This window comes from Balearica regulorum, chromosome 5, assembly GCF_011004875.1.
Source record: "Balearica regulorum gibbericeps isolate bBalReg1 chromosome 5, bBalReg1.pri, whole genome shotgun sequence".
Taxonomy (NCBI): Eukaryota; Metazoa; Chordata; class Aves; order Gruiformes; family Gruidae; genus Balearica; species Balearica regulorum.
The window spans coordinates 37,956,452-37,981,958 of record NC_046188.1 but is presented as its reverse complement, the minus strand read 5'-3'; the positions used below and the strand labels follow the sequence as shown (position 1 = coordinate 37,981,958).

Genomic DNA, 25,507 nt, shown 5'->3' with positions numbered 1-25,507 from the left:
GGCTCGAGTTGGATCTGCCTTTCAGAGCTCTGCTCGTGGAGGTGGGTACCTGCTGCAGCCCCTGCCGCACCATGGCTTCCCCTGCGCCTTGGGGCAGCCGCTCCCCCTTTCAGCTGCTTCCACCAGAAGAGACTGCACTGACCGTGGCCTGGATCAAGCCTTTGGTTAGTACACGGATGCACCAGTTGCCAGAGATTTGTGTGCTTATGGTCTCCAGTTTGAAGTGTGCTCTCTTCTTGTAGAAACATGGAAAATGCTGCTGTCTTTAGCATCTCTGGTCCACGAGCCCCCTTATTGTTTGGGCCAGATAGAGGTGCTGTTCCAGGGCTATGAAATGGGATGTCCTTTAAAGACTGACACAGAAACCCAAAAGGGCTAAGCAAACAAGCCCAGAGAGACCTGCCTCTCAGTACAGGGCAACTAGCAGGTAAAACATGAAAATGAGAAGCCCTAACCATGCATGACTGAAGGGCTCTGTGCCCACACCATAGACTAAGGACGCTAAACCCACTGAGGTGGTCATTTCACTCTACAGTGTGTTTCATGGGCATCTAACGTGGCTCTGTAGATCTGGTACCATTGGATGATTTTACCTGCTACGTCCTTCTGCAGGACCAGCTCAGCAGCTGCCTGAGCTGGGCCTGCTTCAATCGCACATGATGGTCCTGTGCGCTTCAGAGCAGCAAACACCTTCCTCTTCAGGGGTGAAGGGAGGAAGCAAAGGGAAGTATACGGACAATGTTGGTCAAGTACTCAATTTGCCTTGCAGGATGAAAGTAGATACAGTGGGTACATGATAACACGGATACAGGTCTGGATGTGTAATTCTTGATTCAATTCAAGTGACACTGTGAAAGCAAAGGGAGAAATCTAGGGTATATTCTGCTAGAAAAGTAAAATCGATGTTTTTACAGGAGGAAAAAAAATCATCTTCACAAAATAACACACTGAAAAAAATATTAGCAAATGCTTACTGTGTGAAGACAGCTCTGTAAGTCACTTTGGTCTTAAAGCTCATGCTCTGAACAAGCACGGCTGACCCCCAGTCAGCAGAAGATAACACCTTCTTCAGGTACTTGTGCAGTCCCAGAAGTCATATTAGTGCCAGGGTGAGGGGCTGGGGAGCCAATTTTGGAAGTTCAGGTAAATAGGAAGGAAAGTAAAGGGAAAGAGGATTTAGGATGATGAGGGCAGGGTAGAAGAGGAATAGAACTCGGGTGACGAGGCCCTGAAGAAGAGAGAAAATGTTTTGTACTTGGGAGCTTTATTCAGGCCCTTTTTTCCCCTCCTCCAAACACAGCATCCCTGCCTTGGTCGTTCCTTTTTTCGCCTCGCTTCCAGCCTGGATGACCACGGCACTTACTCCATGGCACTTCTTAAAAGCACGAGTATTACCCCGTCTCTGGGCATGAGAAGTCCCCCTCCCTAGTCTCCCATGAAGCATGGTATACCCCACTGAACTCCACCAAATTAATGTCTGCATTTCAGAGGTGCTGAGTTTTTACTGGTAATGTCTCCTGCACTGGGAAAGTGGAAATGATGAAAAATTTTTGAATTCTTTACCATAAGAGCCCAACATGCAGTTCAAATTTAAGTGCTAAATCCCAGAGCTACAAAGTTTTTCTCTATCTGCAGAATATAAGCACTGAAACTTGGCTGTGAGATTTCCCAAAACAAAAGTCAAGGGCCACTTCAACGCAGCCTTGTTCATTGTTGTACAGTGACCGAGCTCACCTGCCAGGCCTCATTACAGAAGCTTATGGATGTTCTTGGCAAGAAAACAGATATCTCCCCAGGCAAGCTCATGACCTGTAGCTAATATGCTAAGCACAAAGAGAAAGAGCAGCAAACAGTAACCAGAAATACCCCAATGCCCTTGGGCTCCTTCCTCTTTTCATATGTTGCAATCTGAAGAAGTAGGACGTACGTCCAACTGTTCCCACGGTGGCTCTGCCTTCTGCCCTACAAAAAACCCACTCTCCTTTCATTGGATCTGAAAGACCTTGTTGGAGACCTACTTGGTCCAGCAAGGTTTGCATAACATCCAAGGAAATCAGGAGCAATCTTGTACAGAGGAGAAGAGAACTCTAGGAGATTAAATTAGGAAAACCGGAGTAGTGCTGTGGTTAACAGACATCTCTCTCATCAGTGGCACCAGCTTCTGTAGCTCCTGTTGCTGCTGTGCCTCCCTCTCCCATTACAAGATCGTCTCTTCCCCTTCATGGTGCTGGTACAATTCTTCACAAGGGCAAGAGTCAAGTGGATCCGGGAACTAACCCAAGTGTAGAAACAATCTCCCCCCCCCCCCCCCCCGCTATTGCCTGTAAGTTCATGACACTCTGGCCAAGAATGTTCTCTTGCTTTTGTTGAGGAGTCCATGAAAAGCTAAGAATTGGCATGGGCTTAGGAGTGAAAAATTAAGGCATTTCTCAGAAATCCAGGCAAGAATTTTGAGAAGTGAGGATCAGGAAGTTAGAAATACAAATGGGAGGGACAATTAGGAGAGCAGGTCTAATACAGTAGAGACCTCACAGTTATTCTTGATTTCATTACATTTTACTGCATTGATGTTGTACATTAAATCATCTAATCTATCCTCTGCCCTGTGCAAGAAGAGATAGGTAAATGAATGGGATTGCTGATACTGGCAGTTAATAACATTTTTCTATTTATAGTACCACCAGCATCTGTAAGAGGGATCACTGGGTGTATTTTATACAGGTAAGAAGAATAACAACCTATGATTATGGGGATAGTTGCTTTGAAACGCAACTCCAAGGAACCAAAGGGGCAGCATCCAGAAGATTCAGCCTCACAGAAACCCATTGCATGTCTTAGAGCTTGGATCTCCATGGTGCTGAGCATCTCCTGGAAAATGCTGAAAATCCTCACTTGCTGAATGGCAGCTGAGAGCTCTTGGGAAGGTGTGAAAAGTGGCTTTCAATAAAGGGCTTTTACACTACAAGGCTGGGGAAATAATACAATAGGACTCCCTGCCTTAAAATACAAAGCTCAAGACTTCTGTCGAGGAGTGTGTTTGCTTCCCTTATAGCTTTCTTTGCCTAGATCTTCCCAATTCACATATTCTTCCAGATTCCTCAGGTTGGAAGTGTTCTGATAAATAAGAAAAACTAGAAGGAAGGAAAATTTTTGGATGACATGTTTGTTGTCTCTAAAGCATCATGTGATCAGTCTGTTGGTTCATAACTTCTCTTGCTGGGTGTTCAGCAAATTGTTATAAGAAATAAAAATTGGCCTTTTCTCTTCAAACCCTGATGGTTTGTGTATTTCTCCAATGTAAATTTCCTCACTCTGCATGTAAAAAAAATAGCCACCATCATCTGCACCTCTCTGCAGTGCAGAACAATGAAGTTTCCTTCAAGTCCCTTACCATCTCTCCAGAGTGATAGGACTGTTTCACATTTCCCAACATTTTTCATCATGAAGTGCATCCAGGAAGATTTCTGAAGTGCCTGGTAGACCTGGATTCCCCAAACCTAGCTCCCCTGAGCTGGGATGCCCTGAGTGGCCTGGTTTCCCAAATGGTCTCAAAATGGAAAGCTCTTGCATTGCTTTTGAAAATCATGGGTATTACTGTTCCTATGTATTTAAATAATCTTTCTACCCTGAGCAACTCATGGCAGGGTAAATACAACAGTCCCTGAACAGTGCAGAACAGCTTTGATCGTTACTTTTGTATTTATGAAGCCTGAAAGTGTACACAAGGAGCATCATATGACACGTGAAGTCAGAGGACCACACAGAACATCTGTCCATTAAGTTCTGCACAGTTTTTTATGCCAAGAAGTGAAAGAAGGTATCCAGTTTCACCTCCAGTGTTTGTAAGAAGCAGAAATCAAATTCTGGTCTTTGGAAGAGGAGCTCACTAGTGTAATTCAGGGCTAAATCCTGTCTGATGTCGAACATTTCAGCTTTGCAGCTTTCTTCCATCCTCTGCACCACTCTCACACATTTTTGGCCACAGACTCTCTGTTTCCTCTGAATCTGGATGAACTGGGACATGGGCTTGCTCTGCCTAGGGTGGTAGTGTGGAGCCAGGTTTCTTTGGGCTTCCTCTTGCTTTTGTGGGAGATGCCATCCAGCCTCGCAGTGTTGTCTACCTGAGACTACCAGGGCGAACCAATAATTTATTGCCATTCCCCCCCCCCCCCCCCGCATCTGCTCATTCAGCTGACAGAAACCCACATCAAGCATCTGCGTATCAGTACACACCTTAATGGTTTGTGTTTCTCCTAGAAGCTGCTTGATGCGCTTTAGCTTAGCGTTTTCTTGTGAAACGGGGTATTTGTGGGCAGAAGGCGGCAGGTGTGTCCGGGCGGCCTGGCGCAGCACGGAGCAAGGATGGTCGCGCTGGGTGGCGTGACCCGCGACTGCGGGTGCGAAGCCTCGGCCGCCAGTGCTGGCAATCTTAACCTTGACTAGCAGGTTACCAGTCAGGAGCAAGAGAAAACTGTTATTTTTTTTATTTTTTTTTTGGCATCCTGGGTGCGGGCACACCTGTGTGACCCCACGGGGAAGGTGTATCTGGGAGTCGGGTGGCGGCAGGACTGCAGAGCTGTGACCGAGCACCCTCACGTCAGGGCCGGGAGGATGTGTCACCAGCTCCGTCACACGAAAACATCCTCCCAGTGACAAAACACTGCCCTGACCCGCACTGCTCAGCCACCCCCTGCACCGCTCAGCCGCCCCGCCCGTGAGGGCGGATCCGTGAGGGGCCCGCTCCCAGTAGAGACACCCGCGCCCCTTCCCGCCGCGGAGCCGTTGAGAGAAAAACGCCCCGAAAGCCGCACCGAGCTTCCCGGCGGTGCCTGCCTGCCTGCCTCCGCCCCGCCCCGCCCCGCCCTGCCCCGCCCCAGCTCAGCCCGTCCCCGCCCGCCGAGCTACGGCCCCTGCTCGCCCGCCCTCAGCCGCCGCCGCCGCGGGGGAGGTGTCGGGAGGTGCTGGGGAGGGCGGATCAGCCGCAGACCACCTATCGCAGCGGCCGGGTGTTGTGACGGACGTGCAAAGCGTGCAATGAGCGAGGAGCTGCGGCCAGAAATGCAGGTTCGGCCGCAGGTTCAGGCCAATAGGAGGTGCGGGGGGGTGGGGCCGCGCGTCCTGCCCCCGCGGTGCTGCGCGCGGCCGAGGCGGAGAGGTGGGAGCGGGCGCCGCCGCCGCCTGCTCGGGCTGAGCGGCCGCGGGGCCGGGCACAGCGGGCAGCCCACCGGGACGGACGGGACGGGGACGGGCCGCCACCGCAGCAGCAGCCATGGATCACTACGACCCGCAGCAGACCAACGACTACATGCAGCCGGAGGAGGACTGGGACCGGGACCTGCTCCTCGACCCGGCCTGGGAGAAGCAGCAGAGGAAGGTGGGCGCACAATCCCGCCCCCCGCTTCCCCACACCCCCTCTTCCCCCCCCACACACACCGCGGGATCGCCGGGACGCCTCCACCGGCCGCAGCGGGGCCGGTGCGCACCTGGCCGGGGGCTGGCGCGGCGTAGCGAGGCGAACCGGCGGGAGCCGCGGGGGCGGGTGGAGCGGGCAGGTGATGGCGGGGCGGGGAGGGAGGTACCGCGGCGGGTCAGCAACAGATGCCCGCCCTGTCACCGGTATCCGGCCCGCTACGGCGGGTCCGGCCCGCAGGTGCGCCCGGGCGGAGCGGGGTCCCCGGGGGGCGGTGGCGGGCCCCCCCTCAGCCCCCGTCGGTCTCCCCGCTGTCTGTACCCCGGGCCCGGCGGCGGGACGGTAACTGGCTTCTCGTTTGAATGGTGTGGTTTAGGGCAGGGCTTGCGCGGAGTTCATGTCCAAAAATGGTAACATTCAGCCCTTTTTTTAAACCGAAAGGGTGGCGGTGGGGAGGGGAGCTCAGGAGGAGCTCCAGCCACGCCGCTCTTTAGCTATATTTTTTTTTTTCCCTCCTCCTTTAAACCAAAAGCATCCTGTATTAGATCACTCTGGAATCCTAATCCCCGAAACATTTCCGTTTTAGTCACTTCATCAGGCAACGGTAAAGCAGAACGTGAAACACCACTCACGCTAACATGGCAGGGGCACCTCGGGGTGCAGCGGGCTCCCACCGCTCTTCCCAGCCAGTCACTTGTTTGCTCTGGGCTCACGTTTCGGACCGTGCCTTGCTCTGCCTGAGCTGCGAGCAGGCAGGAGAATTTCCCAAACCCTCTGTACTAGAGGGGAGAATATTGCTTATTTATGCATAGATGATATATTAATATATATAATGTAGCCCGAAGTGCGGGGTTTCCTGTAAAGAAGACTCTTCTTCCTCTTTAGTCCCTCTCCTTCCCCCTTCCTCTGCTTCCAGATGAAGGGTTTTCAGGTTCTTCTGCTCGTAGCTGTCTGAAATGGTGCCACTGAGAAGTCTTTCCCCTGGAGTCTGATGAGTTAATTGAAGGTGATAGCTATAGAGCTGTTGTCAGCGGTTTCCTGGGTTTCCTCAATTGGAGGGACTTGGGTGGCAAGTAGACAGCATGGGATTAAAGCACACAAACAAGGGCATTTAATGGAGAAAGAGTTGGAGTGTGAGCTTACATTTCAACAAAGGAGGGAGAGAGAGGAATGTAATCTTGGTCTGGGGTGTGAGTGCTGGATGGCTTATCTGAAGACCAGGCTCTATTCCTTTGAGGAGGAAAGCTTCTTCCTTTTCAAAAGATCTGCCCGGCTGTGATCTGTATCTCCAGTTGTACGCTAATATCTGGCTAATGCATCTAGGAACAGCCAGTGGGGCCCAGAGCGAGATGGGCAGTATTGCTCACGGGCTGTGAGGGGAAATGACTGTCATGCTGTGGGGGTTTTTGCCTTTCATGGTATGGGGTGAGGGGAAACATTTCATATGTAGTGGAACACTGACTTGGTTGTCAGAGGCAGGGGTTGAACCTTTGGCTTAAAAAGATGTCCTAAAACCCAAGCTGTGGTACGTGCCCTGAAGGCCATGCTCTTCTAATATTACCTCCTTCCAGGAGTTTTAAAGTCCCTGTTAGTCCTATCACAAGAGGGGGACAGAGAGCTACTCTGTTAACTTGGGTTACTTGTGCAGAGGAGGGGAGAAGCCGAGAGGGAGTTTGAAGGAATTAATGCATCTGCTTCAAAACAACGCAAGCCGATTTCTTTTGATGGTCAGCTGCTACTAGTTGAATTTGATGTGCTGGGTATTACTCTCTGCCTTGCTGAACTATACAGAGGGCTCTGTATAGTTATGTGTCCTTCTCTGGTGGTGGAATCACTTGGTTGTTTCTCTTCCTGCCATGGACAGCTGAAGCTGTTCCCTTCTGCAGTGGGTGCAAGCTCATAGTTTTATTGTGATCTACCTCTGGAGTCTGTAGATAGGAGGATCGGGTCTGGGAGTGATGGCTCTTCCCAGTTGCAGCGCATCAAGCTATTCCCCCCCCCTCAGAGGGGTCAATGGCCGGACCCCAGCCTGAGCAGGCTGTGCAGATATTGAGGGATAGTCTTGTCCCTCTCCCCAGGGTCTGAATGTGACTGAAAGCTTTATTGGGGTCTTGGGACTTGTTTTCTTCAGAGATGGGGAAATAATAATATTCACCAGACATAAGCCTGGGATGTATGGTGTAGTAAAACTGTCAACCCTTCTTACCTGTGAAATGAAATTGTTGCAGTAATTAAAGTTAAATGTTCATTACTGTACATGTTAGTTAATAGCTTATTGAGGTGAACAGGAGGGATTCATGCATCCCAAATATTCCTGTAGGCTCTTTTCAGGCTTGATCTTTCCTGGTTGACTCACGTGGTTTAGGTTTTCCTTCACCTAAGGAATAGCTGGGGAATTTCTTGACAGAGGAAACCTGTCTAAGTACTAACTCAGACAGTACTAAATCTGATTTAAGTACTACTGAGTTGTTATTTATAGCACTGAGGCCAGCCAGTGAGGCAGACATGAAACTTTCATGCTTGGGCCATCTCTGGGAGGGGAGACAGCATGCCTGAGGTGGTGGCAGGGCCAGTAATCCAGTAAGCAAATGTGGCTGTGTCTTGCTGGCCGTTTCCAACCCAGCTTCTTGTGTCCCAGCTCAGTAAGGCCCTGCGGGCTGGGAATAGCTGTGCCACAGTGCTGTCCTGTGTGGCTTTGTGCAGCTGGGACTAATTGAGACTTGGGAAGCAAACAATCTAGAGATGTTGCTCACAGATGAATTGAATCCAGCTCCCCTTCTCCTGGCTGCACAGGCTTAGCAGAGCTCATAGTGGGCATCAGATGTGGGAAGAGCTGTTGATTTATTTTTTTAGTGACAGCCTCAACAGGTGTGCTGTAAGGATGACAAGTTTGAGTTTTTGGGAGCTGGTTTGCAGGTTTCCTACCTGTGGTGAGACATAGATACAAGAGCCTTTGCTGTCTGGGTTGGTGCTTGAGATATGATCTCATGAGTTGCTTTGAGATGGATAAATAGATGAGCTGCAGAGTGAATCTCATATTTGGAGGGTGAAGTTTGGCCTCTTGAACGTGATACAGAGAAGAGACGTTGATCTCGCACCTCTTCCCACCTGCTCCTTCCTGGGAAGTTACTGTTTTACAGTGTAGGGATAAAGTGACAGTTCCTGGGAGGAAAGCAGCTTTTTACACAAAGCTTATTTTTCATGTCTATCAGAAGAGACTCTAAGAGGTTTTAAAGAGCTTGTGGCAGCATTGCTATTCATAAGCAGCAAAAAATATAATGTGCAGAATGAATTCAGCTACTTCTCACTTGATATAAGCCTCTGCACAGCCTTTTGTGCAGGAGCGGGGGGTCTATTCTAGGGATTAAAATACTTTTTCCCCCTTTGCACTATTGAACTCATCTCGGTAGTTTCTTCTAATACCTTTTTTTTCTCCTCCCTTCTTTGCTGTCTGGAGTCAGGCCTCAAAGTAGCTCTAGCCAAGGCATAACAAGGTTGATCTTGCTGTTTCCCAGTGTTACAAAGCAAAACTTGCTGAAAGCCATTGCCACGGTCTGACCTAGCTGTCAAGGTAGACAAGCTTGCCATGTCAAAAGTACGTACGTGGGTGTTTACTGGCCAAGAGATTGTCAGTTGTGCCCACAAGGACATTTCTTCCTCTTGATGACAAATGTCCAGCTTGCAGTGTTCAAACTTTTCCTGATTCACCAGGAGACTTTTCTTTTGGTGAAGGAGCTGGATTTGGCCTTGAGGGACTGGGTAAGAACTTGGTGGTCAGCATGCCTGACTTGTCTTCACAGGTGAAGTGTGGTGGTGAGAAGGACGACTTCCTACCACTGCCTCCTGAGTGTCCCAGGGAGGTCAGGAATGACACTGGGGTGAAGCTGGTGCTGCTTTGGGGTGCTGGTAGGGGTCAGCCCTTGGACCCTGCATGCAGCAGGCTCTCCTGTTGGTGACTCTTGTATCGTGAACTGGTTGCTTAAGGTGTACCTCATTTGGAGTTTATTTTAAAATCTGGCCTGAAGCAACTTGCCCAAACTGTAGAGCTGGGGGGAAATGCTAAATGCCAAATTGCTTTCTGACCTGGCAGCTGCTGTCTTGACAGTATGAGTAGGAAGCAGTGTGTGTTTGCCATATACAACTTAAATGCTGAACATCAGTAATGCCTTTCTTTTAAAAAAAAAAATCAAATAAATGTGCCTTGCATTTATCTGCTGCTCTGCCCCACCAGGTCGGCATTTCTGGGGCAATGTGGCAGTAAATGATATCTCTGGCTGAGAACACTGTACTGTTGAGATTTATGGTGCTGCTGAAGCAGTGATAGCACAGACTTTGGGAGCACCTTTTCTGCCCTAAGGAAGTACTAAGTACTGCCTGTTAGAAACAGCAGTCTCCCAGAACCCCTCTTGCCACTCTGTGCCATGCACTGCATGTAATGATACACATAAATACAGCAGTGATCCCATAACCTAAAAAGCCATGCTTCTGCATCCAACAGGCCTTACTGCTCTTGTTCTGCTTTGAATTTTGCTGTGCTAATCATATCTCGGTTTGAGGTGGGGTTTTTAATAATAGAAAGTGCCTGTTAAATAGAGCCCAGGTCCCTCATGGAAACACCCCACCTCCAAGCCTGCTGGTAACATGCTCAGATCAGGTGGTAAGAGTGTGACTAATCTCTGACAAAATGTAAAAGTCACAATCATAGCTTCCGTTTCCCTTGGATTGCGTGTCCTCTTGTCCAGACAAGGTCTATTTTGAGAAGGTTATCTAGATTTCCAGAAAGCTACAGTTGTGGTAGCTGCTGTGGACCCACAGAGGTGTGATAGACCCAATCTGTAGTTTGTTGAAATTTCTTTCAGTACTATGATAGATTCAGCAGTGAGGCAAATAGATGTGCGTTGTTGGTGAATGTGCAGCACTGGGTCCCTTTGCTCCCACTGTGAGTGACACTGCATAGTACTTGATGGGCCATAGCAAGGGATGGTCCTTGTGTGGTCTTCACAGTGTGGGTGTGCCGTAGGAAAGGTGGCCCTGTACCCGAGGATCCTCTGTGCCTTATTTTGAACTGACCAGTATCAATACGGAAGTAGAATGGTGAAATTTGTAAGGCTGCTTGCTCAGCTGCTCTCTTACAGTCAAACAGGCAGGCAATACAGGTCACCAGATATCTCTTATCTTTCAGATCAAGCTTTTGTTGTTTCACATAGTTAGCTTATTGCCAGATAAATGTTCTTCAAAACATTAAACTCCAAAGTTGCTGTAGGGGGCTCTGGAAATACCTGACTTTGTAGGTTCAGTTATTTGTCCTTGAGTATGGGAGCTGCCTCATACTTTCTGTGATCATGTTTTGTCAGGATGTGTGCTTGTGGGTTTTTAACAAGAACATTATTCATTGTAACCTCTTGATGCATGATGAATGAAGTATGTGTGTTGTGCAATGACTTACCTGCCTATTCAGTATCCTATTTGAGGGAGAAACTGAGGAGAAAACGAGCATTGGTTAAAAAGGAGACTGCGTGTTTTTTGGGGGCCTCTGTAACTCATGGGAATGGATCAATTCATGGGAACATGATACTCACCGAAGTGTATTGAACTGTTCCTTCTCCTGATCCTCTGGGGAAGGGTGAAACACCTCAAAGACATCCAGCTACCAGCCCAGCAATGTAAAGTGTATCTGTCTGGGGAATTTCTTGCTGACTGCTTCAGGCAACCAGTTTAAATTCCTGTGCGTGTGATTTGGTAATGACGTTTTTGCTGTGCGTAAGTGCAAAGGCTGGAGATGGTAACGTTGTTTTCCTCCCTGACAGCTTGCAGTGCTCGGTGGTATAGCTTGGGATGCCTGGCATGCCACGTAGGGCATCTTTAAGCAGAAACTGTTTGGAAACTTCAGTTTTCTTGGCTGTCTGGTGAGAACTTGTCCCCTTAGAAGGAAGCAGGTGCTGTTGCATGAGGTGCTGTTCCCTGGCTATGAAACTCAAGTGTAACTGGATGGTAGCTGTGAGAATGTGGGCTGGTAAACCTGTTCACTAAAAGTGTTGATGAACACTGTGATCACATTTTTAGAAGCTGTGTGTGTTACAGTGGAGACCCAGTGAATGGTACCTGCTCTTCCCAGCACCGAGGTGAATCCACGAATGGTAGTAATACGCTCCCCAGCTGCTCCTGCTGTAGGCTCCTTGCTCTTCTGTGTGCTGTGTGCGAGGTATAGTTCTGCAATCTAACATGTCTCATACATTTTTAACTGGAGGAGGAGCACGGTTCGGTTGGCCTTCCTGGCCAGGTTATGAGCCCGTGTGCTTTTCTGTGCTGCCTCACTGGGATCCACTTCAGACTTTGGCCTGGAGTGCTTAAGGTTGGCACAAGGAGAAGTGACAGAAATGGTGAAAACTTGCACGGCTGTGCTGGGGAAGGACTGAGAGCATTTTCCAGCTGTCAGTGGATTATCACTGTTGTGTCTGACACTTAGGCTATACTCTGGGGTGCACTTACGCTAGCAGAGGATGGCTATGCTTTTTCTGAAGATGAGGTGCAGAAAGCAGTCACTGTAGAAAAGAGACTGGAGAGCTGTCTGGGGAAATGTTGGGAAGCTGCTAAATACAACACATACAGTGGACTAGTCTCACTTTAATGTGTTGCATCTACCCCAGGGGCCTGCTGGATGTATAGCTGTGATTTTTAGAGGCATTTTGTACAGTCTAAGCAACGGTGTTTGAGAAGGATGGGGGACAGTGCAACAGAGTTTACTATTCTTTTATATAAGAACATAAAACTGATTTCTTGTCATGTGCGTCTGTTGGAAATATGATGGTTACCATAAGGAATGTGCTTAGCACGACTTCTACAAATCTTGTATAGCAATGTAAAACCCTCTCATCCCCTCAAAGCCATAGGTGAACTGTGCGTGTAGGGAGGAAAACGTGTGTAGTATGCTTGGCAACTGCTAGGTGGGAAAAACATGACCTTAGCAAGAAAGGCAGAGAGTCATCTTTTCTTCATAGAGCCATAAGATTTGCTCTAACTCCGGGATTTTGGGGGCTGAAGCATGTTACACAGAGCTTGAATCTATTGGGATGAGTTGGTGTAGTGTGGTGAGATAGGCTTAGCAGCAGCAGGACCTTCTGTCTGGTGCTGTTCATGCCAGAAAGTCTGTTTTATTGAAGTCTGTGGAGTCACCTGCTGCTTTATTTTCACCCAGCATGTGAGACTGACATACAGGTTCTAAATAGTCACCTGGATCCCTGAGACAGAACTGGGGACTTCTTTTGGGTTGGCCCAAGATGCTTAAGTGAGCAAAACCACTAGCATTAATATGATTAGCAAAAAAGCTCACTACTTGTTCCCCTCCCACTGTTGCCTTCCCTGCTCTTGTTCCCCCACTGCATGAGAGCAGAACATGGTCATAAGATGTTTGTGGTGTGGCCTGGTGCCAGTTTAACCTCTTGGCTCCCTATTAGGCAGTAAAGCAGAAGCATTTTTTCCCCATGTTGGTTTCCTGTCGTTGTGTCTTTCCTGCTCAGCTGGCAATGTGTGTATCCTATTGGTAAGGGCTGGGTCAGTCCTTTGCAAGCCAACCCTTGTACCAGTACAGCAGCTGGCTGACATGAGGCTTTTACCTGCAGTTGCCCCTTCTTCCAAATCTGTTGCTGCTTTGAAGCACTACACTATGAACAAGGCTCTGCAGAGGCCTTCTCCACCCTCAGTGCACTGAAACAGCTCCCAGTGACTGGGCTGCGGTGTGCATGAATAAACAGAGGGGATTTTGGTGTCTCATCCAGATGAATCTTTGACTTGTCATTCTATGTAGACTGAAAGCCTCCTGGAAATGTGTTCATCCCTGTAGTGTGGGAAATGACAGCAAAACTGGCCTTTCCATTATATTAGAGCCAAGATGGGAAGTGCTGGCAGGTGAAAAGGCTGTGTCTTGGCTATTAACGCTCACTACAGTGGACGCCACTGATGTGAGTCTCCATATATCACCTGTCTGTTGCTCAGGCTGGAGTGGTTTCAAGTAGGTCTCTGAATGCCAACAATCCTGGGCTTCTGGGCAATCTTGCAGAAACACACCAGTGTGGATAGTTGATAGCCAGATGAAGCTGCAGGGCAGACTTTGTAAGCAGCAACTTGTTCCACGTCCTCTTAGATAGCTTACGTGGTCAATAGGAAGGCAGGAATGACTTGATGTATCAGCTGGTTGCTTCTTTGGCAGGCTGCTTGACTTTGCAGTGACCATGCATTACTGCAGTGTAGGGCCTGCCCTTCAGGATAGCACAAATGGGCTCTGCTCATGTGTCCTATCCATGGCCCTCATTTTTGGAGGGACCTTGTGAAACCTTGTGTATCTGTGCCATACAGCACAGTGTGGATGGGCAGCCTGTTTGCTCTGCTCCTTCTATGAGCAGAGTGCTGGGTGGTTGGAGAAGTTTCACTCAGAATACTCGTGCTTCCTTTTACAATGCTAAGGACAGCTCTCCTGTCCTACAGAGATGCTGAACCAAGGCCAGTTGGCGAAGGACTTCTGATTTCCATGGCCTTTGGATCAGGCAGCCAGGGCACTTGCTACGCCTTGCTGCAGCATATGATGCTAAGCACTCAAACTTCACTGCTGCTGTAAATGGAATTTGCGCTGTTATGTCTTCGTTCCAGGAGCTAGCCCGTAAAGGCCTCTGAGGGATGAGGGAGAGCGAGAGAACCATGTATGGTCTCTGCATCCCAGCAAAGTGCTCTTTTCTTCATCATGGAAAGTGATGTGTACCTCAGAGCCCTGTTTCCTGGCCAGATTCCTTGGCTCTGTAGCAGCCGAGTTTCTCTTGCTACCCAGTGTACCTGTGATACCCCTCAGTTTATTTAAATCTACCCTTCAGTAGATGATGAGTTAGTTCTGCTACTTAAATGTATTGTCCCCAAGAGAACTTTAAAATTTGGCTCCACAGGTGAAAAAAAGCACGTTAATTTTTTAACTGCTAAACAATACCAAAGAAAGGACACTTTGTTTAAAGCTATTTAGACCATGTCTATGCCAGGGTTTATCACAACGGAAAATACTTAATTTCCTAAGGAAAACTTCGATTGCAGCCAAAAGCAGTTCCAGCCTTTTAAGTGTATTTGTGCTTCCAGGTGAGTTTCCTACATGTTTTATCTGGTTTGGGAGATGCAGAGATCTCCCTCCAATGAGGGAGGGGAGAGCAGTAGCTTGGGTGTAAGGGTGTGGTGGGAAGAGCAGTGCGGAGATATGTTTGTTCAAGCCTCTGCCTTCCCTCTAGCTCTGCTCACGGTGTTGCTATACAGGAGGAGCATCTCCAGAGGAAGCATCGGTCTTGGTCATACCTGGCTCCACACCCAAAGTGAGACCTTGTGCTTTGTCAGTGCTTGCTCATCAAGCGCCTTTTGGCAGTGGCGCTTGCAGGCGGCTCTGCTGTGCAGAGAAGGCTGGGTGGGGGCAGCGGGGGAGTACATTCATGAACATGAACCAGTCTGTTTCAAAATGGCTAACGCGTGGAAACTTGCTGTTTCCCAAGGGTTTTGTTGGGCTGTTGGGGAACTCTGGCCAGGGATGAGACTATTTCCAGCTGTGGTGAGCCAAGTGTGAACTCACTCTGGGCAAGATGCCCAGCTCCACTGTTTTTCTCCTGCCAGAAATCCTCACCCTCCAGCCAGCGATACCAAACAGTTTCTGCCAGTCCTCAGCTGAAGACCTCTGAAGGGAGAGGAGAACAAGGAAACCAAGCAGAGCAAGATACTGCTGAGGAAGGGGTGAGGGGAGGAACTGAAGAGCTTGTGCAGGGGACATGATGGTTGGGTGTCACCACTGAGGATGTGGCTGTTGTGGATGAGGGCTGGCAAGGGGTGTAGGGACTTGCTTTTCCTAGGGTGAGTGGAGAGGAAAAAGTGGGTGATGGGGTGCAAGGGGTTGGCTTTCTTCAGGCAGAGATACTCAACCTGCAGGGACATGCTGCTGGCAGAACCATCAGGGTAGTCCTCTGGGAATGAGTATTGTTCCCTTCATTGTGGTTTCAACACCCTGGGGACTCCTGTAAAATAGGAGATTGCTTTCCTCTTTTGTGGAAGGTGCTGAAGGGCAGAAGGTGCCCTTAAAGGGGGAGGCTGTGTATCTGGGAGCTCTTGCCCTCCACAGAAAAGGTACGGCCACAAAAAAGTTCATCTTCCAGAGCTGGCAGTCCTTCTTGGTGTAGTCTCTGTGCATTAGGATAGGACTTCTTGCCAGGATCCATTGGTCCAGCTGCTTTTCTGCAAAGACTGCTCTGCAGTCAGATGCTGTGGAAGAACAAGGAGAGATGGGAGTCAGGTGTGCAGGGAGCCTCCCTGCATGTTCTTTGTATGGATTTTTGGCAACTGGAGGGACTAAGGGATTAATGTCTGATAGTGGGGTCCTTTCAGTGCTGACAACAATTGCTAGTGAAAGGAAATTTCTAGCTGCTCTTTCTGGTGAGTGCCTTTGGCTCCTGATTCTGTGGGTGTTTGCATTCAGCTGTTTGGTTGGAGCTAGCAGGCCTCTGTTAAAGAGTTTCTAAAATACCTGTAGTCACAACTCTTTGCATGCTGAAACAAAGTTCACAAGCGTGATACTGTGTTGATAACTTAGCTTGCACATGCCTGTCTGCCTGATGTCTTCTGGGTCTGGTCATGCAGAGGTGTTGGAGCTGATGGAGCTAGCATGTGAACAGGACACCTTCTGTTCCTGAAAGCACACTGCCTCCAACACTGATAATTTTCATGTACGAGTGTATCATTTAGTGACACATAACACTGCTCCTTGCTGTTGCTGCCTGTTGCAAATGGTCTGACCCAGCCAGCTACTGACAGCCTCCTGATGGCTGAAAGCTGTTTCCATCCTAGACCAAAAGGAGTATTTCCCTCCCCCTTCTATAATGGCTTATTTCTTTAAAGCTGTTAACTGGCCATAATCCAATCATTACTACTGTAATTAGTGAACTGCTTACAGTAACTAAAACACTTGAAGCATAATATTCCCTGTGTTTACAGAGCTTGGAACAACTTTTGCCTGCAGTCCTGTGAGAGGTTAATTACTGCTGATGGCCTGGGAGTGGGTGCAGGGGGCACAGGGCAAGCCTGGTGCAGGCCACTGCTGCCTCACACAAGCCCTGAATGGCACCATGTGGGCTTTCCACAGCTGAGAGAACCTCAGGAGCCCTATGGAGGTGAGCTGGTGTGCCTGGCTTGTGGTTATCTCCTGCTGCCCCTTTGTCAGAAAGGAGCCCTCTCTTAGCAAGCTGTGCCAGAGGACATGGGTGTTGGGTGGAACTTGCAGGGCAGCTGGTGGCATTGAAGGTAGGATGCAGTAGTACTTAGTGTTTGGTTTATTATGTGGTAGAAGTTACCTCCACTGCAGGAGGCTCAATGTCTCCTCTTGCTGTCAGAGTACCCTCTTCTCCCTGTGTACAGTGTCTGTGCTCTCCCCTACCCACCAAATTACTAACATCATAAGCAAGGCCAAGAGTATTCAGCTTCTGGCCCTGCAGATTCATTCTTTTTTTTGTTTCCAAGCAGACACATCCCACAACTGCATTCTTCTGCCACTTGTCCCTTTGGGAGCAATAAGCCAGCTTTCCTGAAGGCTTCTCCTGCCCTCCCCTTCATACCCTGACAGGAGGGCAGTACCAGTGCACTTATCTCCAGCCTTTGTTCTGCTTCCTTGTTTTTACCTCCTGAGATGAAGCTTGTTGTAACTCAGACTTTTTCTTCTTGGGGAGGACTGTGGTGAGAAACAAGTGTGGGCAGCTCTTTTAAGTGGAGAGCCCTGCTGGATGAGAAGGGGTGAGGGTGAGTAATGCAGCTGCAGCAAGCAAGGACCCTGCAGTGGTAAAATACCTAGCTGCCAGCCATCAGTTGGAAGGCACGCTGTACTGAGCAGCTGAGTAGGGTATTCATTTGCAGTACTTGGCCTGTGATGGGGGTCAGAAAAATGAAAAGTCTTCTTTTGCCTGAGGATGGGTGTATTAAAAAAAAAAACCCAAAACAACCAAAAAACCAAACCACCACCCCCCAAAAAAACCCAACCCCAAAACCCACTCGCATTACAGGGTTTTTGTTTTGCTTTTCAGCAATTACCATGCTGCTCTTCTAGGCTTCATTTCTGTGTGATGCTGAACAATGGAGGTGGCATATGATGTGTAGTCTGCATCATTGCCCCCGGCAGGTGAAACGAATAAAGAAACAACTTCTGAAGAGAATGAGTTTGTACTCTACATTTATCTTAGAGGGGGAGAGATGTTCTCACCATTCTGGATGTTTTACGTGCTGTCAGCATCTGCCACTGCTGTCTATATATTTACCTTATTGTCCCAGAAATCTGCTGTTGTCATGGATTGGCATGAAAGATTGAAAATGTACTTGTTGCCATGTAGGTCAGAGTGGTCAGTAAGGTGAGGAGCAAGTCCTAGAGTGCCAGTGGCCAGAGATCTGTCTCTGTGGTGGGCCCCATGATGTGCCAAGATCTCTTCCTGCTGGCCTGAGCAGTGTCTGCCTGTTGCCTTGCGCTCTGCATCTTCCAGCAGTCTCTTGCCATGCTTGTGTAGCCTGCGGGGTAATGGGGGGAGGGACAGCATTCCTGCCCTGTGTTTGTACAGCACCCTGCACAGCAGAACTCTGATCTGTGCGCATAGTTCCCAGACGCTGCAAGGCCACGAGTACTGAAGTGATAGTAACTGATTTTAAATGGACCCTCTTTTTACTTCTAAGTGTTATCTTAAGACTACTTGTCCTGATTACAGCACATAAAAGTTGCTTCCCTGTTTGTGGTACTCGCAATCCACTTGACTCAGAGAATACTTTCAATTCCATATTCTTTTGCACTAGCACCATGCATTTGAGTTGCTGTTGGGTTTAGGTGCTGGTGTAGCCACTATCAGCACAGTCTGAGTGCTTCCCAGTTTCTCTTTGGGATGAAGTGTAGTAATAGGCCACTTCAGAGTGGTGCTTCTGTATTTCTGTCAACTTTAGCTTCAGATGTCTGCTTTCAGTGTGCTGCTACAAAATTGCAAATATAGATGTCCCTTTCTCCACACCCTTCCAACTCCACTGGGGTAGTACAGCAGCTTTTTGTAGTGAGTTTCTGCTGTGGGCATAGCCAAAGAGAATAAATTACCAGCACGCTATTTTTGTTAAATTTTCCTCTGAATTTAAAGCCTCTGATGGTACTCCTTGATATCTTTTCCTACCTTTATTTCCCTATCCCAAATTCTCCTTATTCCTCCTCTCCCTCCCTTTCCTTGCCCCACCTTTGTTACAGGAACTGGGAAGGGAAATCTGTATTCCCATCTTACTCTGCCATTGTTTTGAGTGATCTCATGATATGGATTGAAGATTGCTGTTCTGCTTAGGTGCCTTGCTGGCTTTCATGGTCTGATACATTAACAAAATGATGTGGTGCTGCAAAGAGCTTTTGAAACTTTTGGTAGTAAGTTTTTAATAATTCATCTCTTTCATGTAGAGACTATTTTGGTGGTGTTGCTTCCTTTCAGAGCTTATTTTGAAGTCCCTCTGGTGGTGATGGGCTCCGCAGCCCATATCTGAGTTGAGCACTGCTCTGCTTCTGAGCAGGGCAGCAGCAGGCAGGAGTGAGGCAGGGGAATGCTTGCACTGAGCACAGGCTGGGGGAATCAAAGGTGTGGATTTGGTCTGCACAGCCCATCTGAAGGAACAGCTCTCTAGGCAAAGAGCAAAGCTCTTCATCAGTGCTGGGGCGCAAGTATGCAGTAAGAGGTGTCCTTTGGGTAAGCCTGCCTCTGGGTGTGAGTACTGTCCTGATGCTACAGCAAAGAGTGAGGCATTGGCAAAATTCACTTGGGTCTGTTCCCCTCTGACCTTCCTGTGTGGTGGGTTGGTAAGTCTCATTCTCCTATGACTTCTTCTCATGTGAACCCTTAGCAAGGTTTTGTAAGAGTGCCTATTTGTCATGAAATTGCAGTGCACCAGAACCACCACCCTTCCAGTTGTAGTAGAAGAGAATAGAAATATTAGCTAGACATGCTTGTTTCTATCAAACTAACTGGGGCTTAATTTACACACACCCCCCACCCCCCATTTGCTACTTGCTTTACCTTCCTAAGAAGATAGAGTGGGCAAAATATTTTACTTTACGTATATTGGGGATAACATACTCCAGAGCTCTTAATGTAGCTTATGTAGTGCTTATCTGCTTTTCGGCTAGTGAACTTTGGTACTTCTGCAGCCTTACAAAAGGGTTGAATAAATGTTTTGTGTAATTGCTGTCTGTAAAGTGTTTTCTAGACAGTTTGCCAGAGGGTGACATAAGGTATATTCAAATTGGCAGTCCTTGATGATTCCAAAGATCTGCCAAAAGCTTATGTTTTGCACCTAATTTATTTAACTTTTGCATATGTGAGTGCTGAGTGTTCTCTCTTCATCAACTTACTCGGGGCAAGACTTCTCTAGATGCAGTTTCACAATTTTCAGTCCAGTCTGACTGTGCTTATCTGTCACTGGTTCTCAGTTGGATGCACCCATGATTAGTACCTGTGCATGCTATGGAAAAGTGAGTTTACAGCCAGATAAGAGTTTGATCCTGCTGAGCTTAAGGTTAAGAGCAGGAGGTGGCAGGGTGGGGGAAGTAAAGGGTGAGTACAGAGTGGGACTACCAACTTTAATGGCAGCTTGTCGATAAAGTGGTCAACACCAGATATGAAACCAGTCCTTCAGCAATATGGTATTTGTGGCTGCAACAAATGCAGAGGGGACCTGGCTTCTAAAGCCAAAGGAGCTTGAGGTTTGTGCTCTGTTCTAGGCTTCTGAATACCTTTTACTAGGTTGGAAAGCAAAGGCAATGCTTTCTCACTTTCTTTAAGCCCTGCCCAAATTCCTTGAATTTTTGCAGCTTGGACCAGGTGATAGTTCTAGTCTGCATGTGAAAAGAATAAAGTGTCTGCCAACTCTCCATAGGTAGGAATGCAGCTTAAAACCACCTCTAGCCATGCAAGATATCTGAGACTATGGGGGAAGGGTTTTGGAGTGGGGGAATGGAAATCTGCCTGACACAAGTAAGTAATGTTGGAAGCAGTGAGACTATGCTTATGGCTTGATAGTGTAAGGAGACTGCACTAGCAATTGCTGCCTGAGAAATGCCTGTCCCCAGCTGTTCCTTCCCTCCTTTGCAAGGCACAGCCTCTACATTGCTCCAGCATAACTGTTTGTGGACATGAACTGTGAGCCAGATGAAAGAATCAGTGCTAAAATTAATTTACCAAAGCAGTAAGAGGGGGGAGAAGAGTTAAACCTAGATAGCTGCCCACAGTGAGGGAGCAACAAGAGAATGGGAAAGAGCAGGAGAGAGTCTTAAGGGGAAAAAAAAAAACAAACCCTCTTTAACTGTTTTTGCTGTGGATCTGTTCTGAACAAATTACCTGGTTCCTCAAGCACTGGCCTTGGACTGGGATTTGGCATCTGTCTCATTTTTGAGTCCAATGCAGTCTCCTGCCTTCTGGAAGTGAGTGCTTAATAGCTGGTCAAAACTGCTGCACAGCAGCTGCTGAGCTGGGAAAGAAGCTGCTTCTGTTGCCTATGCAGGAACACTAGCCACCTCCTCTTAGGCCCTGCAGAGATTGCCAGAGCACTTCACATGAACCCAGTTGCTGAAGCTTTGAGGAAACAAAGCTGCTCAGCAAGTGCAGTCTTTGGCCTTCCAAGTCTGAAAGCTCTAAACCTGAAGACTTTGCCATGGTGCTTTGCAGAATACCAGACTTCCTCCATGAACAGGTACCAATAGTCTGATCTCCATCTTTAAAGATCGGCAAGGCTGCTGTAGGGAGTTTAGGGAGCAAAGGGCTGTGCTGTGGGTTGGCCCCTTGTGCCTTGGAGCTGGGCATTGAGATAATGCAACAGGGCTGGCTGCTGCTACAGTGAGCTGAGCAGGAATCCCCTGTCAGCAGGGAGATGCTCTGCTGCAGTGGTTCCACTGATGGGTGCTGGGCTCTTTATTCACTAACAAGTGCATAGTGCCCTGCTCTGATCTGCTTTTCCTGCCTGGTCACTGAATTGCTCTGCCAACTGTTGCTTCAAGCATAGTTCAAAGTCTGCAACATGAATGTGTCAGGGCTCTGTGCTGAGTCTTCCTGGGTAGAGCTCAGCTTATGGCAGTCCTAAATACAGAGAAACCACACAGAGCTGGAAACAGGCTCTAAATAATCAGGACTGGGTTCTTAAGCATCAGGAAGCCAGAAAAAAGTGCTAGAGAGTAGCCTGCTAAGCAATGCAAGAGGCTTAGCTGTTTTGCCAGCTGAGAAGGGAAGAAATAAATTCTAATTCACTTAACAATACCTTACCTGCATGTAGAATGGGCTGGCTGTCTCATGGCATGGGAGACAGTCTAATATGGAAATGACTAACTTCCTCTGGCAGTTGTCAGTGCAGTGTGTAGGAGGTAGGATGTGAGAGGGTCCTCGGCCTACTACTAAGTGTAGCTAGACTTGCAAACTTAATGCTGTGAAAACTCCACTTTCTGAGTTGGATTGCCTGATTTGTACAGGAAGAAAATATTTCCCTTACAAGCACAATGCTCTGTGGCCATCTGACTGCATAAGACGAAGGAAAAGTCCTGCAAAGGTTAGATGCTATGTGCCTGGATGATAGGATATGTAATCCCATGGGAGGGAAGAGGTTCCCGTGGGAGGGAGAGGCTGAAATTCATTACTTACCTGGCTTCCAGCCTGCTGGTTCAGGTCACTTCCTCTTCCCGAGCTGTGGTGGGTGCTGGTGTAGGACTGCGTGGTCATAACTGCACAACACGTGTGGGAGCACAGTGTGCAATGCACTGCACTGGATGCTTGTGCAGCAGCCATGGTGCCCCTGGGCAACAGCCAATACCTACTGTGGTGTGTAACAATTGCGTGATTGCTTGCTGAGGAAAGGGTTGGGACAACTGTGCCCTTGCTCTTCAAGCCCACCCGCTGGTTATTCAGCATGTTGGGAGTGGGATTATTTCTTCCTGGCCCACAGAGAAGATCAGGTTGAGCCTCCCACTTCAGGATCTTAATTACCCATACCCTTTTCCCTATGAAGCTGCACGTAGACCCGTGTTGTTGTTGGACATGGCTGTGGCTGGTGCCCAGCCACACACTTGAGTCGGAGTTGGGTAGATCACTGAATAAAGCAAACTTCCAGGGGACTGGTTATGGTGGAAATAACATTCATCCTTCTGTAACCTTCCATTGTGTGGATGTGGTTTTCCATAGGAGTCAGCAGCGAGCACCAAGCTGAGGACAAAAGGCCAATCAGTCTGTGGAGATGCTGTTTTGCTGTTCCCACTGCAGTGTTGTGCTGACGTGCAGCTGCCAGCAGGAAGTTAAGCACACATATCACATGCACGGTTCTGTTTACAGCATACTTCTCATAATCAGGGCTGGCATCCAAATCCGGAAGAAGATTAGCACTTAACCAGAGACCCTGAAACAATGTGTTTTATGTTGGTATTCCAGTGAAGCTACACAGTCTGCCATCAGCTCTCTTGCAGAGACCTGCACGTCCCTGCAGCCCTCAGGGAGCTGTGGGGAGAGAAGAAAATGGATGGGTTTAGGAACAAAGACGGGATTGGACTGAACTGCGTTTATCATTGGTGTAAGCTTGAAGCCAGGGGGGATTTGCCAGGAATTAACTTATTTCATAATAACTTGATCTCTGCCAAAGAAGGTTCTAGCTGGACCCTGGTCTGAGATTAGTACATGAAGCTAACCAGGCTTGGCAGTGACCAGTCTGGGAAATGGGACTGTGCCCCTTGACATAAGGGTTTGGATGGGAGTCATTCAGCAATTTGGCCAGTACTTGAATACAAGCAGTTGTGGTGGTGGTGAACCAAGTATAAAATTCAAATTAGTTGTTGAGGTGTGGTTTTGAACAAGAGGGAAGGTGTAACTTTGCAGCAGAGTTGTGCTGGGTTTGTGTGGCAAGGTTTTGGTAGCGGGTGTGCTACAGGGGTGGCTTCTGTGAGAAGCTGCTAGAAGCTTCCCCTGTGTCTGATAGAGCCAATGCCAGTCGGCTCCAAGACGGACCCGCCGCTGGCCAAGGCCAAGCCAATCAGCGCCTCTGTGATAACATTTAAGAAAGAGAAAAAACAGTTAGAGAGGGCTTTTGCAGCCGGAGGGAGGACTGAGAAGATGTAAGAAACTCTGCAGACACCAAGGTCAGTGCAGAAGGAGGGGGAGGAGGTGCTCCAGGCACCGGAGCAGAGATCCCTCTGCAGCCCGTGGTGAAGACCATGGTGAAGCAGGCTGTCCCCCTGCAGCCCATGGAGGGAGGATGAGGGGGTGTAGAGATTCCACCTGCAGCCTGTGGAGGACCCCACGCCGGAGCAGGTGGAGGCACCTGAAGGAGGCTGTGACTCCGTGGGAAGCCCGCGCTGGAGCAAGCTCCTGGCAGGGCCTGTGGACCCGTGGAGAGAGGAGCCCACGCTGGAGCAGGTTTGCTGGCAGGACTTGTGACCCCGTGGGGGACCCATGCTGGAGCAGTCTGCTCCTGAAGGTCTGCACCCCATGGGGGAGAGTCATGCTGGAGCAGTTTGTGAAGGACTGTAGCCCATGAGAGGGACTCCATATTGGAGAAGGTTGTGAAGGACTGTCTCCCATGGGAGGGACCCCATGCTGGAGCAGGGGAACGATGAGAGGAGTCCTCCCCCCTGAGGATGAAGAAGCGGCAGCAACAATGTGTGACGAACTGACCATAACCCCCATTCCCTGTCCCCCTGTGCTGCTAAGGGGGGAAGAGGTTGAAGCTGGGAGTGAAGTTGAGCCTGGGAAGATGGGAGGGGTGGGGGGAGGTGTTTTAAGAGTTTGTTTTATTTCTCATTCCTCTACTCAGTTTTGCCTAGTAATAAATTAGATGAATCTCCTTTCTAAGTTCGGTCTGTTTTGCTTGTGATGATAATCGGTGAGTGATCTCTCCCTGTCCTTATCTCGACCCATAAGCTTTTCATTGTACTTTTTTCTCCCCTGTCTAATGAAGGAGGGGAGTGATGGGGCGGCTCTGGTGAGCATCTGGCCCTCAGCCAGGGTCAACCCACCACAACAGTCTATAGCTTACCGTCGCTATCAGCAGGAGCATAACTGTAGCAAACTTCCATGGGGCCCAAGGCAGAGTGTGACTTACCTTCCTACTCCTCCTGCAGAAGGCGGATCTCTTTCTTTCTCTCTCCTGACAAACTCATCTCTACCCATACACAGCATGGGGCTTTTCCCTTCTTCCCTCTAGTACCAGTTCACTTGCGAAGACCTGCCTCGTCCTCCTTAGAGCTTCAGCACATGGCAGCAACCTGCATTGCTGTTGATTTCCAAAGCTGTTTCTAAAGAATCCTATCATCTCTTAGGAAGTGCAGAAGTCTGTTTCCCCCCATGCTTCAAAAAGTCTTTTTCAATCACCCTCTCACTGTCATATCTGAAAAGTCTGATCATCATCCCTGAATGAAGTTTATATGAATTAAACATGGAAGAGGAAGGATGGAGAGGTGTACTTTTTTCCTCTGTGATGAAGCCAAAGCTAATGGAAAAAAAACTTCTCTTGACCATTCTTTGTTATTGGGGTCTACTGGCTTAGGAAGCTCTTGGGTTGAAGGGGAATAGGAGAGGTTTCACAGTCTAAGCACAAGCTTGAAATAAACCTGTGCATGTATCTGAAGTAATGTCAGAAGGACCCTCCTATTTTTCCTCCACAAGGGTGACTTTTGTTTACTCTTTTGTATTTCAGCAGGAAAGGAGATGAGTCCCAGCTTCCTTCTGAGTGCTGGGTGTGGCTGCTAATGTATGGTACAGTTTCTTAGCCACAAATATTAAAAATATAGCAGTTTGTCTGTCTTGAATTAACTTTTCTATATTGGTCTTACACTGAACTGGTTTATTGTAGGAGAAACAGAAAGCTACTTGAACTTCCAGAAATAATTCTAAATTCCTCTCATTAGAAGACTTCTTGTAGATGCCTTAGGGTGCTAGCAAGATATGGTTTCAGTAGATATTGACAGACCTTTTAAGGATATTGCTGGAATGAGGTTTTTAGGTCTTCTGAAACAAGTGGCAATAAATGTTCCTTGGCTGTTTGTACTGGAGTAATTTGACTTCCACG

At 48.4% G+C, this 25,507-nt stretch overlaps 1 protein-coding gene across 5 annotated transcripts in view; it reads left to right on the top strand.

The window, feature by feature from the left end:
- Positions 1 to 5,110: 5,110 nt before the first annotated feature.
- The window catches only part of ACTN1 (actinin alpha 1), a 93,317-nt gene continuing 72,920 nt past the window's right edge, over positions 5,111 to 25,507 (top strand). For 2 of the 5 annotated variants that reach the window (XR_012835691.1, XR_012835692.1), the window contains exon 1: positions 5,133 to 5,374. Coding sequence is in view for 2 of the 5 variants with exons in the window: in XM_075754205.1 (XP_075610320.1) it covers positions 5,270 to 5,374 (105 nt within the window). In the remaining 3 variants the exon portion in view is untranslated. Of the gene's footprint in view, positions 5,375 to 25,507 lie in introns of all 5 variants that reach the window. The other 3 variants (XM_075754205.1, XM_075754206.1, XR_012835693.1) reach the window with 3 other exon arrangements.